General features: G+C 46.2%; 1 protein-coding gene across 1 annotated transcript in view; it reads right to left on the bottom strand.

Moving 5' to 3' along the window:
• Positions 1-1,858, bottom strand: part of GLIS1 (GLIS family zinc finger 1) — a 231,347-nt gene extending 229,489 nt beyond the window's left edge. Inside the window, 2 exon segments of the mRNA XM_041770943.1 lie at positions 376-691; positions 1,758-1,858. Coding sequence (XP_041626877.1) covers positions 376-649 — 274 coding nt within the window. The 5' untranslated portion in view covers positions 650-691; positions 1,758-1,858.
• Positions 1,859-16,596: the final 14,738 nt, after the last annotated feature.

Genomic DNA, 16,596 nt, shown 5'->3' with positions numbered 1-16,596 from the left:
ATCAGAATACTTCCAAATATGCCTGTGGCCAGTTCGGAGATATCCGAGCTGCTATCCGCCCTAATTCACAAGATTCTGTAAGTCTTGCACAACTCTTACCAGAAATTCACAGAAGCAAAATCACGTAAGCTGGACTCTATACACATTGGTCCTCCGAAATAGGCTTACTGAGTTTAGGTTAGATGCTTCCTAAACAGGCATCATTTGATAATGACAACCGAGTCCCAAACACCGAGAGAGAGAGTGGTGAACACGAGAGAAAGCTGCACCTAGCTCTCCCGAGAATTCCCGCAAAGGAGTGCGGTGCTCAGGCCAGGCAGCCCGGATTTCTCCACCCGCCAGGCCAGCGGGGCACGTCGGCGGGACCGGACTTACCCTTCCCGGCGGCGGCGGCGGCGGCGGCGGCCTTGGACGGGCCATAGTCTCGGGGGCTCCGTGGGCGGAGGAGCTCGTGGGCGCAGGGCAGCGGCGCGGGCGGCCGGGGCAGCAGGTCACGCGGGCCCGCGTCCACGCAGCCGCCGCCGCTCCCAGCGACCCTGAAGGCCATGTGCGTGCCGCCGAGGCCCGCGGGCCCGCGGCCTGGCCCCGGGGCGCCGAGGGCCTCCTTGGGCCTCTTGTCTGAGTGCGCCTCCGCCACCTCGCAGTGCATGGCGCCAGCGCAGGGCGCGCCGCTGGGGGTAGAGCCGGGCTCCTGCGGAGGGAAGACGGCAGGCGCGCGTTAGGAACAGCCAACGGCCCTCGCGTCCGAGCCCCGAGTCCCGGGGGAGGTTGGGGCCGGCCACCAGCACCCCTCGACGTGCTCCCCGTCTCTAAAACGGGTCGGCTCCACCACACTTCCCCTGACCCGACAAACCCACCTGGTCGCGCAACAGCCCGTTCCCGGCCCAGAAGGGGCTCACGCCCCCCTCTCTGGTGAGTCCAGGGCCGCCGCCACCCGCCGCCACCCGCCGCCGCAGCGCATTCGGGGAAGCCCGCGCACCCTCCCGCTCCAATCCGCGGCCACCGAGTCCAGCCGTCGCCAAGGAATGGGGAGACCGAGGCCTGCAGGAGGGCGAGCGCCTGAGCGGGGTCACCCCGTGAGACCCGGCCCGGGCGGCAGCGCGGATTCCCAGGGCCGGGCTCCGGCGACGCCGCGGAGACTACGCCGGGTGGGTCGGGGGCTGCGCGCCTCCCTGGGCGCTCGGGGGACTAGGGGCTGCGGCAGGGACTAGGCGCTGCGCGCCCACCGCGGCGGCGCAGCCCCTCCCGCACTTACCCACGACCGCCGAGGCCGGGAGGGGGTCCGATGGCGGGCGCGCACTCCCGCGACACGAACCCATCACGAGCACACAGAGACACGCGCACTCCCACGCGCAGCAGAGAAAATGAACGGATCGCACGCGCACACCCGCGGAGAGTCGGCGACGCCCCGGGACGCCGGCTCCCACGCACACCACACGCCCCCGCGAAGGCGCCCTGGGACGCCGTGTGCCACACGTACCGCTCCTCGCGGTCACCCGCTCCGACGCCGGGTAGCACTGGCGGCCCCACTGGCCCACGCTCCGCGCACACGCGCGCTGGGGCCCCGTCCACGGCGTCTGGGCCCTGCCAACATCCCTCCTGCAACAAGGGCCCGGGGCCCCCAAACCCTCCTCTCCTCGCTGCGCTCCCCGCGCCATTCCAAAGCTGCCGGGACCCCAAGGTCCCGGGGCCCCCAGGCTCAGACCTCGGGCCCCGGCGCCCGCCCTCCCCGGGTCACGGGCCGCGCCCCCTCTCACCTCGCCGCTGCGGCCGCAGCTCGCGGGGCGCACGGCTCGGCGCGCCTCCACTGGCGCCGCAGCCCCCGCAGCCGCCGCTGCCGCCGCGTCCAGAGGGGCGGCATCCCGGGGCGGGTGGGGGCGGGGCGGGGCGGGGCGGGGCCCGGGCTGCCCGACAGCCGCTCCGGCCACTGGCTCGCCGCGGCCGCCGCGCGGAGGCCAATCGCGGCGCGAGGGCGGGGCCTCCGTTGCCCGGGGGCCTGGGCCGGGCGGCGAGCGGGGCTGGGCGGAGGGTTTGACAGGCGGCGGCCGCCCGAGCCCTGCGCTGCCCGCTGCCCTCCGGCCGGCCGGGCAGGGCGGCGCCGCGGGCCGGGAGGCAGGGCCGCGTCGGCGGAGCGCACGGGGCGCCGGGAGAGCCAGGCTGCGTCCCCGCCCGTCCCCGCGGCCGAGGCCGGACCCTTGCCTTCCCCGCGGTCAGTCTTCTCCTCGTCACGCGGGACCGGCCGAACCTGCGCGCGGAGGTAACGCTTGTGAAAGTGCTTTAGAAGTCGGGCCGCAGAGGCCACGCGGCTGGCTCGAGACCTTGCACGCGTTGCACCGCCAGTCAGCGGCTGCGCTGGGGGGAACCGGGGATCTCGGACCTCTTTTCTTAGGCGTTTTGGTTTCTGCGGTGTTTTTCGCTGTAGAGCCCAGGCTAGAGGGTGCCCAACTCCAAAGTTGAAAGAAAAGCAAAAACAGGGGCACCTGGCTGGCACAGTCAGTAGAGCATGCATCTCGTCATCTCAAGGTCGTGAGTTCCAAACCCACCCTGGATGTAGAACTTTTTTTTTTTTTTTTTAATGATAGTCACAGAGAGAGAGAGAGAGGCAGAGACACAGGCAGAGGGAGAAGCAGGCTCCATGCACCGGGAGCCCGACGTGGGATTCGATCCCGGGTCTCCAGGATCGCGCCCTGGGCCAAAGGCAGGCGCCAAACCGCTGCGCCACCCAGGGATCCCTAGAACTGACTTTTTTAAAAAAATTGAAAAAATGAAAATGTTAATTAAAAAAAAAAAAGGACAACAGCAAATGCCAGGTCTCAACTAGAAAATATTCTAATCAAATCTGTGAATCTGTCTGGGGGCAGGGCCCCAGTGCCTAGATTGTTAGGGGGCTCCCAGGAGATCTTAATGAGCCTTGGGGATTGAGACCCATTCCTCTAAATTCCTTCCGGGCCTGGAACCCGATTCCCCTGTGTTCTGGGCTTCCCTCACAGCCAGCCCTGTCTTGTCTCTCCAAGCCCTGTCCAATGTGTCGAAAGACCACCACCCAAAGAACAGTCTGAGGGTGTTTAGCTGCAGTGGCTCAGGTCCCTTCTCTGAGCTTCAGTTTCCTTCTGTAAAAAGCAGAGTTATTCACGTGGGCGGGACTATCCACCAGGGCTCCTGGAAGGGTTCTAGGAGACCCCCAAGATAACCTGTATTCATCTCAGCCCACCCCCAGGACACTGTTTGCTGGTGACTCAGGCCACCCCAAGGGACCTATCTGGCTTCACACACTCTGAAGGTAGGGGGTCTGATCTCTTTGCCCTTGGCCTCAAGTTGAAAAATGTATATGCAGCCTGTCCCTATGACACAATAGATCAGGTCTCACAATAGACATTCTGCAAAGAGTAAGAGACCTCAAGCAGCATCCCTAGAATCTTGGGAAACCAGGCTTTTAGAGTCATAAAGTTCTAAAATCATTTCCTATTATTGGTTAAACATAGCATTCGCAATTAGAGACCAATAATGGTAAGAAGGTCTTTGGAGACTTAGTCGCACCTACCCCTACATTCAAAGGAGAGAGGATGTGACTGGCCCACAGCAATATGGTGGGTGTGGCCGAGCTGGCACCAGCATCCCGGCTTCCTAAGTCCCAGTCTGGTGCTCTCACTTCTATATCAGCCAGCTGCCTCTAATAGACAGAGGATGTCATCCAACCTGCCCGTTACACACAGGTCAAAGGCCAAGGGCTGCATAGGGCAGCTCAAAGTCTTGCGTGTGTCTGGGGATTTGGAGTGGAGACTTGTTGCTACTTTTATGGTAGGAGGAGAAGAGGTAGAGAGGAGCAGGGGTAGCTCACCAAGCCCTCCAACACACTGCTAGGGCTGAAGTTCTAGGGCTGGCTCTGCTGCCAATGAGCCATGTGGCTTTAGCAAATCATAATCTCATTTTGAACCTCAGTTTCCACCTTAAAAAGCAAGACAGGTGGGAAGAAGATGGCTGGCCTTTCCAGTTCTACCCTTCAGTGAGTCCTGGAGTTGAATCCTCCCCTCCTGTCCCCCCCTCAACACACACACACACACACACACACACACAGCACTGCACACTTGGGACTCTGGAAACACTTACTGAATAAGTCACTTAATCAACTGTAACTGCAGGCAGAGGCTCTCCAAATTTCCAAGATGCAGCAATGGCTCATTCCCTTATTCTTTACTGGGCACCTCCCCTGAGCCAGCCCCCACACCTGAGCTAAGGAAATGGAGATCCTGGCCTTCCCCCATTGAGCTCACAGCTCCACCCCACCAGGACAGATGAGTTTGTAAAGCCTGACAAAGCAATGCGAAGGTTAATCTGCTCATTAAATAGACCTCTTAAACACTTGTATATTGCAGGACCCCTTTGGGGATATACAAAATCCAGTGGGTGCATGCAGTTTTTTTTCTTTAGAGAGAAATGTAAGGAAATGTTAACAGTGGTTAAGGGAATAAAGGACTGTGGGGTACTTTTTCATTTTTTACTTTTCTGAACTGTTTGCCTTTTCTAAGAATATGTGTTATCCTTCCTCTCTTTCAGTAGGGGTTACTTGAGCAGTAGGACTATGAGCTGTATTTTTTTTTCTGTGTAGTTTTGGTATGAAAATGAAACTCATTAATATTTTAATTGTCAAGAACAAAGCACAGCAAAACAAGTAAAACCCACTTCTCCCTTTAGGAGGCCAGACAATAATGTGTGTTTTTAATACTAACCAGTGTTCCAGCTCAAACTTGCTTCTGCCCTCCTACTCCCACATACAGCCTGTCTACTTGGATATCTCCATCTGGAGCCATCTGCAAAAGCAAACATGTTTTCTTTTCAGACTTAGCTCCTCATTCCTGTATCTACCTAGCAGACCCCATGGCCAAGTCCTCCATGTCAGAAGTCTGAGGCATCCTAGGTCCCTTCTCTCCCACATTCCCATATTTGATTCACCATGAATCCACCTAATACCCCACTACATTTCTTCCCAATTCTTCTTCTTGCCTCTAGACTTATCCTCTTCCCTATCATCCATTTTCCATACAGGTTTCTCTTTCAGGCTCTAAAACATAGATTTGACCATGTCACTTCCCTGGTGAAGATAGTGATCCTTAATAGATCCCAACAGCCACCTAAGTGAAGTCAAACAATTTTTTCACTCCATCACTTAGCCCTATCCTGTGTTCCAAGCACCCTAGAGTATTTTGCATCACCTAGAACCCAGAACATATATTTGTATCTTTATAGTTTTGTATATGATGTTTCCTATGCTAACATTTTTCTTGCTTGTCCTTCTTATGAATTGTTTGATACCCAGCTCGAGTGTCACTTTTTCCCAGAAGCCTTCTTGAAATCCTCTGGCTAGAATTATTTTCTTCCTGCACATTCCTACAGCAATCTACTTCATTCTATCTCATAACTTATATTATACCGTTTTATAACTACCTATTTAACAGTCTGTCTCTTCCTTCAGCCTGAGATCCCTCTGGGAGAAGGGGCAGCCTTTTGCCTTTGTAACTCCAGAACCTAGAACACATTCTGGCACAATGTTGGTACTAGGTAAATGTTTATGGAATGCAGATTGAATTATTAGAGACTGACTACTACTTCATTTGCTTGACTGCATTTCTAGCTAAGCACTTCTCTTTTTTTTTTAAGATTTTATTTATTTATTTGTGACAGACGCAGAGAGAGAGAGAGAGAGAGAGAGAGAAAGAGAGAGAGAGAGAGGCAGAGACACAGGCAGAGGGAGAAGCAGGCTCCCCTATGGGGAGCCCAACATGGAACTCGATCCCGGGTCTCCAGGATCATGCCCTGGGCTGAAGGTGGTGCTAAACTGCTGAGCCACCCGGGCTGCCCCAAGCTAAGCACTTCTTTAAGCTATCATGATCTCCCTCACTCTTGGTCCAGGGCTGTAAGCATATACTCAGCAAATGATTGAGGCAAAAATAGACATTTCTGTGTATCTAAGGGTCTCTTGTGTCCTGGATATATGAAAAAAGGAGAAGGAATAGAGGTGATGAATGCTACACTGCTTACTTTTCCTCTATTTCTTGCAGCAAGAGAAGAATTAACATTCACTAGGGAACCTACTATGTGCCAGGTGGGTTATGGCTGTCACTCTCCATATGTGATCTCATTTTATCCTGAAAACTCTGAGAGAAAGAGATTGTCTTTCCTGTCTTATAGGTGAGAAAGTAAAAGCTCCAAAATAAGTGATTTGCCAAAGTTCTCAGTTAAGAGTGTCTGCCTCTCATATATCCATGGTTAACTGATTTTCAATAAGAATGCCAGGACCACACATTGAGGAAAGAATAGTCTCTTCAACAAATAGTGCTAGGACAACTGGATGAGTGCATGCAAAAGAATGAAGTTGAATCTCCATATCATACCATCTACAAAAAAGTAACTCAAAATGGATCAACTTCATAAATACAAGAGCTGAAAACCATAAAAACTTAGGAGAAAACAAGGGGGCAATCTTTGTGACCTTGGATGTGGCAATGGATTCTTAGATGTGAAACCAAAAACACAGGCAACAAATTTTTTTTCTAATAGGACTTCATCAAAATTAAAATTTTTTTCTGCATCAAAGGACATTATGAAGGTATGAAAAGATAAGCTATAGAATGAGAGAAAATATTTGCAAATCATACATTTGATAAGTGTTTAGCATCCATAATATATAAATAACTCATACAGTCCAATATCAAAAAGATGACCAAGTCAAAAAAATGGGCAAAGGATCCTTCTCCAAAGAAGATATACAAATGGCCAGCAAGTACATGAAAAGATGTTCAAACTTACTAGTCATTAGGGAAATGCAAATCAAAATTACCAAAATCATATCCACTAGGGTGGCTATTAAAAAAAAAAAAAAGAACGAAGTAATAAGTGTTGGTGAGGATGTGGAGAACTTGGAACCTTCATGAGGATGTAGAGAAATTAGAACCTTCATACATTGATGATAGGAATATAAAATGGGGGCAGCCCCGGTGGCTCAGAGGTTTAGCGCCGCCTTCAGCCCAGGGCGCAATCCTGGAGTCCCGGGATCGAGTCCCACATCGGGCTCCCTGCATGGGGCCTGCTTCTCCCTCTGCCTCTCTCTCTCTGTGTCTCTCATGAATAAATAAATAAAATATTTAAAATAAAAAAAAAGGAATATAAAATGGTTCAGCCACTGTGGAAAACAATTTGATGGTTCCTCAAAAAAATTAACATAGAGGGATCCCTGGGTGGCGCAGCGGTTTGGCGCCTGCCTTTGGCCCAGGGCGCGATCCTGGAGACCCGGGATCGAATCCCACGTCGGGCTCCCGGTGCATGGAGCCTGCTTCTCCCTCTGCCTGTGTCTCTGCCTCTCTCTATCTCTCTGTGACTATCATAAATAAATAAAATTTTTTTAAAAAAATTAACATAGAATTACTGACCCAGAAATTCCACTCCTAGATATATTCCATTGTTGTGGAAACAATTCAAACGTTCATCAATGGATGAACAAACTATATATATATATATATATATATATATATATATATATATATATATACACACACGCACACACACACACACACACACAATGGAATACCATTCAGCCATAAAAAGGAATTAAGTACAGATACATGGTACAACCTGGATGAACCTCAAGAATGTTATGCTAAGTGAAAGAAGCTAGACACAAAAGGTCACATATTTTATTATTCCACTTATATGATATATCCTTAATAGGTAAATCCATAGAGACAGAAAGAGATTGGTGGTAGCCAGGAGCTAAGGGAAGGGACCAATGGGGATTGTCTGCTTAATGGCTATACGTTTTCTTTTAGGCTAATGAAAATTTTTTAGAATTAGATAAAGGTGATGGTTGTATAACATAGTGAATGTACTAAATGCCACTGAATTACTCTTTTTTAGTGGTTAATTTTATGTTACATGAATTTTACTGCAATAACATTTTTAATTTAATTAAAATTGAAGATTGTCTGCCTGAGTCCAGAACCTGGGTTTACTTCTCTGTGGTTTGGGGCTTTCATTGAGGACAGGCCATAAAATGACTTCTTTACTGGTTGTAGCTCTGGTGTTATCAAGCTAAGGGATATTAGCAAGTCACCATCCCAGCTTCCCTGATACTGTACCTACCAAATAAGGATGACAGTACCTGACCCACCAAGGCTTCTGTGGAGACTCAATGAGAAGGTCAAAAAAGATCAAATCAACTAGAAAATGAGAGGTGATAATGATGATTAATGAAATACCCAACATACTTCTCCTACCACTTCCAGACCTCATTTTATTTATTTGAAGATGTTCTTTTTAAAACAAAATAAAAACTCCTGAAGAATCCCAATATGGAACATAGTCATAAAGGGCCATTAAAGATGTTCTAGATAAAATTTAATATATGATTGAGAAAGAAAGAATCAACTTAAACTAGGAATAGAAAGGAACATTCTTAACTAGATAAAGGGAGTCTACAAAAACAAAACCTACAGCTAACATCACACATTTACAGTACGGTGTAAGGGTAAAGACTGAATGATTTCCCCCTAAGATTAAGAACAAAGATATTTCACTATTGCTATTCGACATCACACTGCAGGTCCTTAGCAAATCCTAAGGCAAGAGGAAAAAAATACACAGATCAGAATGAAAGAAATTCTCTATTGGCAGGCAACGTTATCATCATGTATAAAATCTCATGAAATCTATCAAAAAGAAAAAACCTAGAACTTATAAATAATGAGTTTATCAAGGTTGCAGGATACAAGGTTAATATAGAAAAATCCATCATAGGGCAGCCTGGTGGCTCAGAGGTTTAGCGCCACCTTCAGCCCAGGGCGTGATCCTGGAGACCCAGGATCGAGTCCCACATCGGGCTCCCTGCATGGAGCCTGCTTCTTCCTCTGCCCCTGCCCCCTCTCTCTCTGTCTCTAATAAATAAATAAATAAATCTTTGAAAGAAAGAAAGATCCATCATATTTAAATATATAGCAATAAGCCATTAGAAAAAAAAATGCCTGTCCTCCTTCCACCACCTTTCCATGCCACCATAATGTACACATGAATGTCCTGGCAGATGCTCTCAAGAATATTAACAATGCCAGAAAGAGAGGCAAACACCAGGTTCTTAGGCTCCAGAGTCATAGTCCAGTTTCTGACTATGATGATGAAGCATGGTTACATTGGTGAATTTGAAATCACTGATGACCACAAAACTGGGAAAATTGTTGGGAACCTCACAGGCAGATATGATGCCAAAAGCATTATTCACAAAGAAAAAAAAATGTTAATTGGACTTGATCAAAAATTAAAATTTTTGCTCTGCAAAAGCCACTAACTACTGAGAGAATGAAAAGACAGGCCACAAACATACAGGAAGAAAATATTTGCAAATCATATATTCAAGTAATGAATTGTACTCAGAATATATGAAGAACCCTTGCAACTTAACAAAACAAAAACAACCAAAGTTTTTAAATGGGCAAAACATCTGAACAGATACCTCACCAAAGAAAATATGCAGATGGAAAATAAATACATAAAAATAGTGCATCTGGGATCCCTGGGTGGCGCAGCGGTTTGGCGCCTGCCTTTGGCCCAGGGCGCGATCCTGGAGACCCGGGATCGAATCCCACATCGGGCTCCCGGTGCATGGAGCCTGCTTCTCCCTCTGCCTGTGTCTCTGCCTCTCTCTCTATCTCTCTGTGACTATCATAAATAAATAAAGATTTAAAAAAAAAATAGTGCATCATAATTAGTCATCAGGGAATGCAAATTATAAGCACACTAGTATACCACTACCCATCCATTAGAATCGTTAAAATTTAAAATAAAATTCAAACATATCAAATGTTGGCAACGATGTAAAGCAATTGGAACTCTCATTAATTGCTGGTAGAAGTGCAAAAAGAGGAGCTCCTGGGTGACTCAGCTGGTTAAGTGATGGACTTTTGATTTTGGCTCAAGTCATAATCTCAGGGTTGTGAGATCGAGCCCCACGTGAGACCTGTGTGGACATGCTCTGTGCAATCTGCTTCTCCCTCTTCCTTTGCTTCTCTCTTCCCCTGCTCGTGCTCCCTCTCTCTCTCTCTTTCAAACAAATAAAATCTTTTTTTAAAAATGCAAAAAGGTACAACCACTTTAGAAAACAATCTGATACTTTCTTATAAAGTTAATCATAATATCATACAACACATACAAGCCAGCAATACCATTCCCAGTATGAAATGAAAATCTATGTTTATACAAAAATCTGTACATGAAGATTTTTAGGAACTTTATTTGTAATCCTCAAAAACAGAAAACCAAAAATTTCTCAACTGCCTACCAGATTCACTGTGGTAAATCCACAGAATGGAATACCACTCAGCAAATAACACAGAATTGAACATGGGTGAATCAAAAGCATCATGCTAAGTAAATGAAGCCAGACTCAAAAGACCACATACTGTATGACCCCATTGATGTAACCGTCTGGAAAAGGCAAAATTATAGAGAACAGATCAATGATGGCCGGGAGTTAAGGGTTGGAAAAGATTTGCGACCTGGAATAAGGCAGTGTGGGGAAGAAGGCACCATGATAGAGTCAGATTGGTTATTCCTAAAAATAGAGTCTCTTTTGAATGAAACTTCAGGCTAATCAGACTCTCTCTAAAAATAGAAGCTAATAAATGGCTTGGGAAGCTAACGTCTCCTAAGCTCATTTCTTCCACGCCCTCTCCTTTCTCCTTTCCTCATTCTGTTTTCTCTCACATGGATGATGATACCACCAAGTTAGGATCCTAGGGGTTATCCTAGGCTCCTTTCCTCCTCCACCCACATCTAGACTCTGAGGCCTGTGACTCCTACCTCCCATGTTCTTCTATCTCCACACTGTGGCCCTAATCAGGTCTCATCATCTCTAGTCTAACACTGGACCAGGCTCCCACCTGGGGCTCCTCCCTATAGCCAGAGTCTTTCTAAATCATTGATCCAACCATGTTGCTCTCCAAGCTGAAAGCCTTATGAGTGCCCACTGGCTCTTTGGGGCAGGAATTGTTTTATGTGCCACCCTAGCCCTAGTACCGCCTGGTGTCCATGCACACAGTGAATTATGGTTGAATACATGCATAAGTTAATAGAGTGAATGAATGAGTTACTAAAGGATGTACAGGCCCTTCAGAAAGTCATTCAGAGACGTCTGAAGTAGTGTATCCAGAGTAACCTCCATCTTGATCCAACAATATTGATTGAATACCTACCATGCCCAGGAGCTGTCCTTAAGGAGCCAGAGATTCACAGAACTTTCGACTGACTGGTGGTGGACACAAAGTATTCAGCCAACCATCATACACATGAATGCATATACAGGAATCATACAAACAAGCAAAGATAGGGTCCTAAAGGAGAAATGCTCCTGTGATAAGAAGCTGTGAAGTGGGCAGAGGAGTTGGAGGCTTGATGAAGTCACAGAAGGCTTCCCCGAGGAGGTGACGATTCATCTGGCATCTCGGAGGACACAAAGTCCTTACTTGAGCTGAGGAAGAGCTTTCCAGCAGATGGTCAAGTGTGTGCTAACGCCCTGAGATGAGAGGAACAGAGATCCCTTCCAGGCGGCAAAAAAGGGGCAGTGTGATTGAAAGCCACCAAGTCGGGGGCGGGGGGGGGGGGGGCAGAGGCCCCAGATGAGCCTGGGGAATGGAAAGGGCTGGATCCAAAATTAACGAATTTTAGGCTGGAGACTGACACGATCAGATCTGTTCTGAAAATACCATTCTACCTGTTGTTTGGAAAGTGGATTGAGAAAGAGACAAGTGTGGATGCTGTTAGAGTCGTCAGGAGAGGTCCCAGAAAGTGATGCTGGGGCGCCTGGATGCTGGGGGCCAGGTTGGTGGGGATGGACTCAAGTGGCTAAATGCAGCTTTACTTAGGAAGGAAACCTGACGAACCTGGGAGATGGGAGTGATGGGAAGGAAGGGAGCAGCCCAGGGTCTAGAAGTAACAGTTTTCAAGTTTGGAACTTCCCCCGGGTGGCCCAAGGATTCCTCATCCTTGATGGTGGTTTCTGGAAGCAAACAACAGCACCTGCCAGCCCACTAACTTCTACCCCGTCGTCACTCTCATTACTAGGCAGCTGCTCTCACTGGTCTTCAGCACATCACTGTATTTGCAGGGAAGCAAAACCAGACGATACAGCAACCTCCTAACTAGTCTCCCTGCCTTCATTCTTAGCGGCTAAACCCTCTCCCCAGTCTCCTTTGTACAGAACAGCCAGATTGAACTTTTTTTTTTTTTTCAGATTGAACTTTTACAAACATAAATGGGCCCATGTTACTCCTTTGCTCAGAATTTTCCAATGCCTCTGAGTCAGAGTAAGAGCAAAGTCCTCATTGTAACCTACCCAGGCCTGGTCCCCTCCTGCATCTCGGACCCCACCTCCCTCACCTCCCTTCACCCACTGTGTCCAGCCACTCTGCCCACTTTGCTAGCTCTTGAACATATCAAACTCTGGTTCTGAAGTCCTGCTTTCTGGGATTTTCACTTCAGGTATCCACATATTCCGTCTCTTACCTCATTCAGGCCTCTGGCCAAACATCACTATACTGAGAAGGCCTTCCCCAACCACCCCACCAAAAACAGCATCCCACTGTGCTATCTACTCTCGGCTTGTTTTTCAGAGTACTCACCACCATGTGACATTTGTTTATACTCCCTGTCTATCTCCCTCCACCGGAGCCTTAGTTTGGCTACTCTGAGTTCCTTGTTATCCCTGTGAAAACGTGTTAAATATTTGCTGACAAAGAAAATAAACCAGTTCCATCTCATTATTTAATTAAGAAGATCTAAAAGGACAATACGGTCTTCTGTTCTAATAATAATAATAATTGTTATTATTTATTATTATAGTTAATAGCAACCGCAGAAACATTAAAAATTTTGAAATAAGAATGATGGACTGCAGTATGCCAGGCCAATTTATAAGACTACTCCAGAACCCAGTGTCCTTTTAGAGCAGCCCAAAAGATACAAAGCCTTTTCTTGCTGTTCTCACATGACCTCTTCAGTGGGAACAGGGGGGTCAAACTGACCACTCATTATCTGGTGATGAACACAGCTGTCTTCTCATAACTCTCTAGCTTTGTGGAAAATCCTGGTGACTTATTCATGTCTTAAAACATGAATAAATAAAAGTCTGCTAAAACAGATTTATCTTTTCATTCACAAGCAGTATTTCCAAAGTTAGGAAGTTTTCCATTGGACTTATAAATTGAAATAAGAAATCTTTTTAGTAAACTTGACTCACTGAATAAGTCTTAAGCTTGAGACATTTTTGGAGACAATGTATTATAATGTTCTGTTTTCACCAGGCAAAGGAGCAAAGCCTGCCGGAATATCAAGGCTCCTTGTTTCAAAGAAGACCAGGAATCAAATCTAACTTCTTCAAGAAAATCACAGGCTGAAATTTGCAAAGGAAAAATAGCAAACTATTTCCAATGCTTTGCTTCAAAAATACATACTCCTCTCACCTTCTTGGTGATTGTTGCTTCAAGATGATAAAATATTCCTCTTTGGAAAAAAAGAAAGAAGGAAAGAAAAAAAAAAAAAAAAGCACAGCTCCCAAGAAAACTAAGAGCCTGGCTTTGAAGACAGACCTCCCTGCATCTGAATCCCGTCTCTATTAGCTGTGTGTCCTTGAGCAAATCGTCTCAGTTCTCGCCTCAGGCCCCTCTTCCAGGAAATTGAGGTAAAGGTCATAACAACCCTGGCAGATAAATGGCTATCAGAGGTAATTCGCATTCAGTCCAGGGTCCATCACCTAGCAGGTGCTCAAAAAATGGTGGCAGTGATCATCTAGAAGCATCTATCTATAGAAGCCTGCTCAAGCCATCAGCACCATTAAACGTAATATATATATAAACAAATTTTAAAGAACATTTAGAAAATACAGAAAAATATGAAAAAAAAAATCCCCTATCAGTACTATGAAAAAAACGTCCCCAAAACGAATGAGAAATGGTATGGACCACAGACGGTTCTCCTCTAACAATTTTGAAATAGTGACCTCTGCTGGCCACTGGGAAACACGAACTTTCCAGCCAACTCTCACAATTGAGCAAGGGTTGAGTCAGCCAGGCTTGGTCCCTATCCCTGGAACAAAAACCAGGTGTTGCATTACAAGGGACAGAAATCGTCACAAGGGTTACCACGATGTAATTGGGATGTTAACAAAATTAAAGGCTGGCCTTTCCATTTGCTCATCCGCCCAGAAGATTCTTTTTTTTTTTTTTTCAAACCCCGTGGTCTCTATTTTTAAAATGTTATAATTGCATGCAAATGTTACAGCTGAAAAACAACGCAAGGGGCATTAAAAATCAATCTTCCATGTAAGCCTCAGATTTTCCAGCATGAAGATCCAAAAGCAGAAGTGGTGACAAATGTGTAGAAAACAGAGTGAAAAAGTCAGAATGCATCATTAAGAATATTACAACAAAAGGAGGGGAAAAAAATCTTTGGGAATACATGTCTGATTCAGCTGGGGTAAACAGCCAACTACAAAGAAGGCTTTAAAGAATGCTGCAAACTTCTTACAGATAGGACCCAGAAATCCAATTAGGAAACCACTACAACCCTTCTCTTGGGGCAGAAGTATACTTGGTGGAAGAGGCTACTTGAGAGTCTGTTGGCTGGGATATTGAGACATGAAACATATCCCCGATGCTTAAGGTGTGAAATAAGACAGAGGTTGCAAACCAGCAGCCATAGGGCCATGTAGTTTGGTTTGGCACATGCTCTACTTTTTTTTTTTTTTTAATTAACTCGTTTCCAACACTTTAAAAATGGAGATTTCACATAAAAATCTGAATTTCTGCCTTCTTATAAATAAATGAGGAGATCTAGTCCTCCCAGGACAACACTCTTTCATAGAGACAACCAGAGCCAAGCAGGGACAGTCCTCCCTCCAGATGCAGCAAGAGCTCTCTGCTTTGCCGGTTCCCCATCCCGTAGGCCTCGCTCATCACGTCATCTGTCTGGCTTTTGCAAACACTTGAGTCCGACACCCTGGTTTCTAAAAGCCCAAAGGCACTGGTGATGAACTCAAGTCAGTTCAAACAAGTATCAACCACATGCAAGGTACTTAATTCAGGCACTGAGGTTGTAAGGCATAAGACAGGATCCCCAAACCCCAGGAACTCCTAGATTGCAGTTTCCAGTGAGAGCTAGTAAACTGGAAATTATAATACATTACCACATGTGCACTGAAACGGTATAGAAGTGGCAAAGACTAAAGTGATTAAATTCACTTTCTAGCTTTCGGAGATGGTACTTAGCTCACTGATTTTAAGCTTTCTTTTTTTTCTAATATATGCACTTAATTTCCCTCTAAGCATGGCATTTAGCTATATCTCCTAAGTGTCAACATGTATTTTCATGATCACCCGATTAAAATCATTTTCCCGGGCAGCCCAGGTGGCTCAGTGGTTTAGTGCTTGCCTTTGGCCCAGGGCCTGATCCTGGAGACCTGGGATTGAGTCCCATGTCAGGCTCCCTGCCTGGAGCCTGCTTCTCCTTCTGCCTGTGTCTCTGCCTCTCTCTCTGTGTGTGTTTCTCATGAATGAGTAAATAAAATATATTTTTTAAATAAATAAATAAAATCATTTTCCCCACCCATAAGGTTTCTTTGACCTGTGTGCTATTTTAAGGTGCATTTCTTAATTTCCAAACATGGAGTGTTCTAATTATCACTTTTAACTGATCTCTACCTTAACTGTCTTATGGTCAAACATACTCTAAATAATTTTAATCCTATGAAATGTTTTGAGACTTGCTTTATGGACTCACATCTGGCCAGATGTGTAAATGTTCGACATAAGCTTGAAGAAGAGAAGCTTCTTTGGTTGTTAGGTATAATGTTCCTTAGGAGCCCTGGGTCACGTTTGCTGATCCTGTCATTCGAACATTCTATAGCCCTACTGATTACTAAAATCCACTTATCCTATCACTTACTAAGAGAGGTGTGTAAAATACCTCATGATGCTGTGGACTTGTCTGCTCCTCCTTGTAAGTGGTTCTGTCCATTTTTATGTATTTTTTAAATTATGGTATAAAGTACAGAAATCTTACATATATAGTTCCATGAATGCTTATATGCATACACCCATGTAATCCAAATCAAGATACAGAACATTTTCAGCACTTCCGGTTTCCTCATGACCTTCCAAGTCAATACACTGCCAGGTTCTCCCATTACCACTATTCTGATTTAGGATGAAAACATTATTTTACCTGTTCTTGAAATGCACATAAATGCAATCACAGCATATATCCTTTTGTGTCTGGCTTCTTTGGCTGAATATTATGTCTCTGAACTTCATTCACATTAACACAGCAATAGTTCATTCTTGTGATTGCTGCATGAAATCGTATTGTAAAAGTACAGCACATTCATCTGTATAATATTCATTTAGTAAATATTTGTTGGTTAATTGAGAAACATACCTTCCATTACTGTGTCTCTTTAGACTAAACAGCTAGAGAGATCCATACTCTTCCAGGGGAAAAGTCCTGGTAACATGGTGTTTGACTGCCATAGTGGAAAGAAATTTCAAACTCAATGATTAACCA

The sequence above is a fragment of the Vulpes lagopus genome, chromosome 10 (genome assembly GCF_018345385.1).
Source record: "Vulpes lagopus strain Blue_001 chromosome 10, ASM1834538v1, whole genome shotgun sequence".
Classification (NCBI taxonomy): domain Eukaryota; kingdom Metazoa; phylum Chordata; class Mammalia; order Carnivora; family Canidae; genus Vulpes; species Vulpes lagopus.
This window is presented reverse-complemented; position numbering and strand designations above follow the sequence as displayed.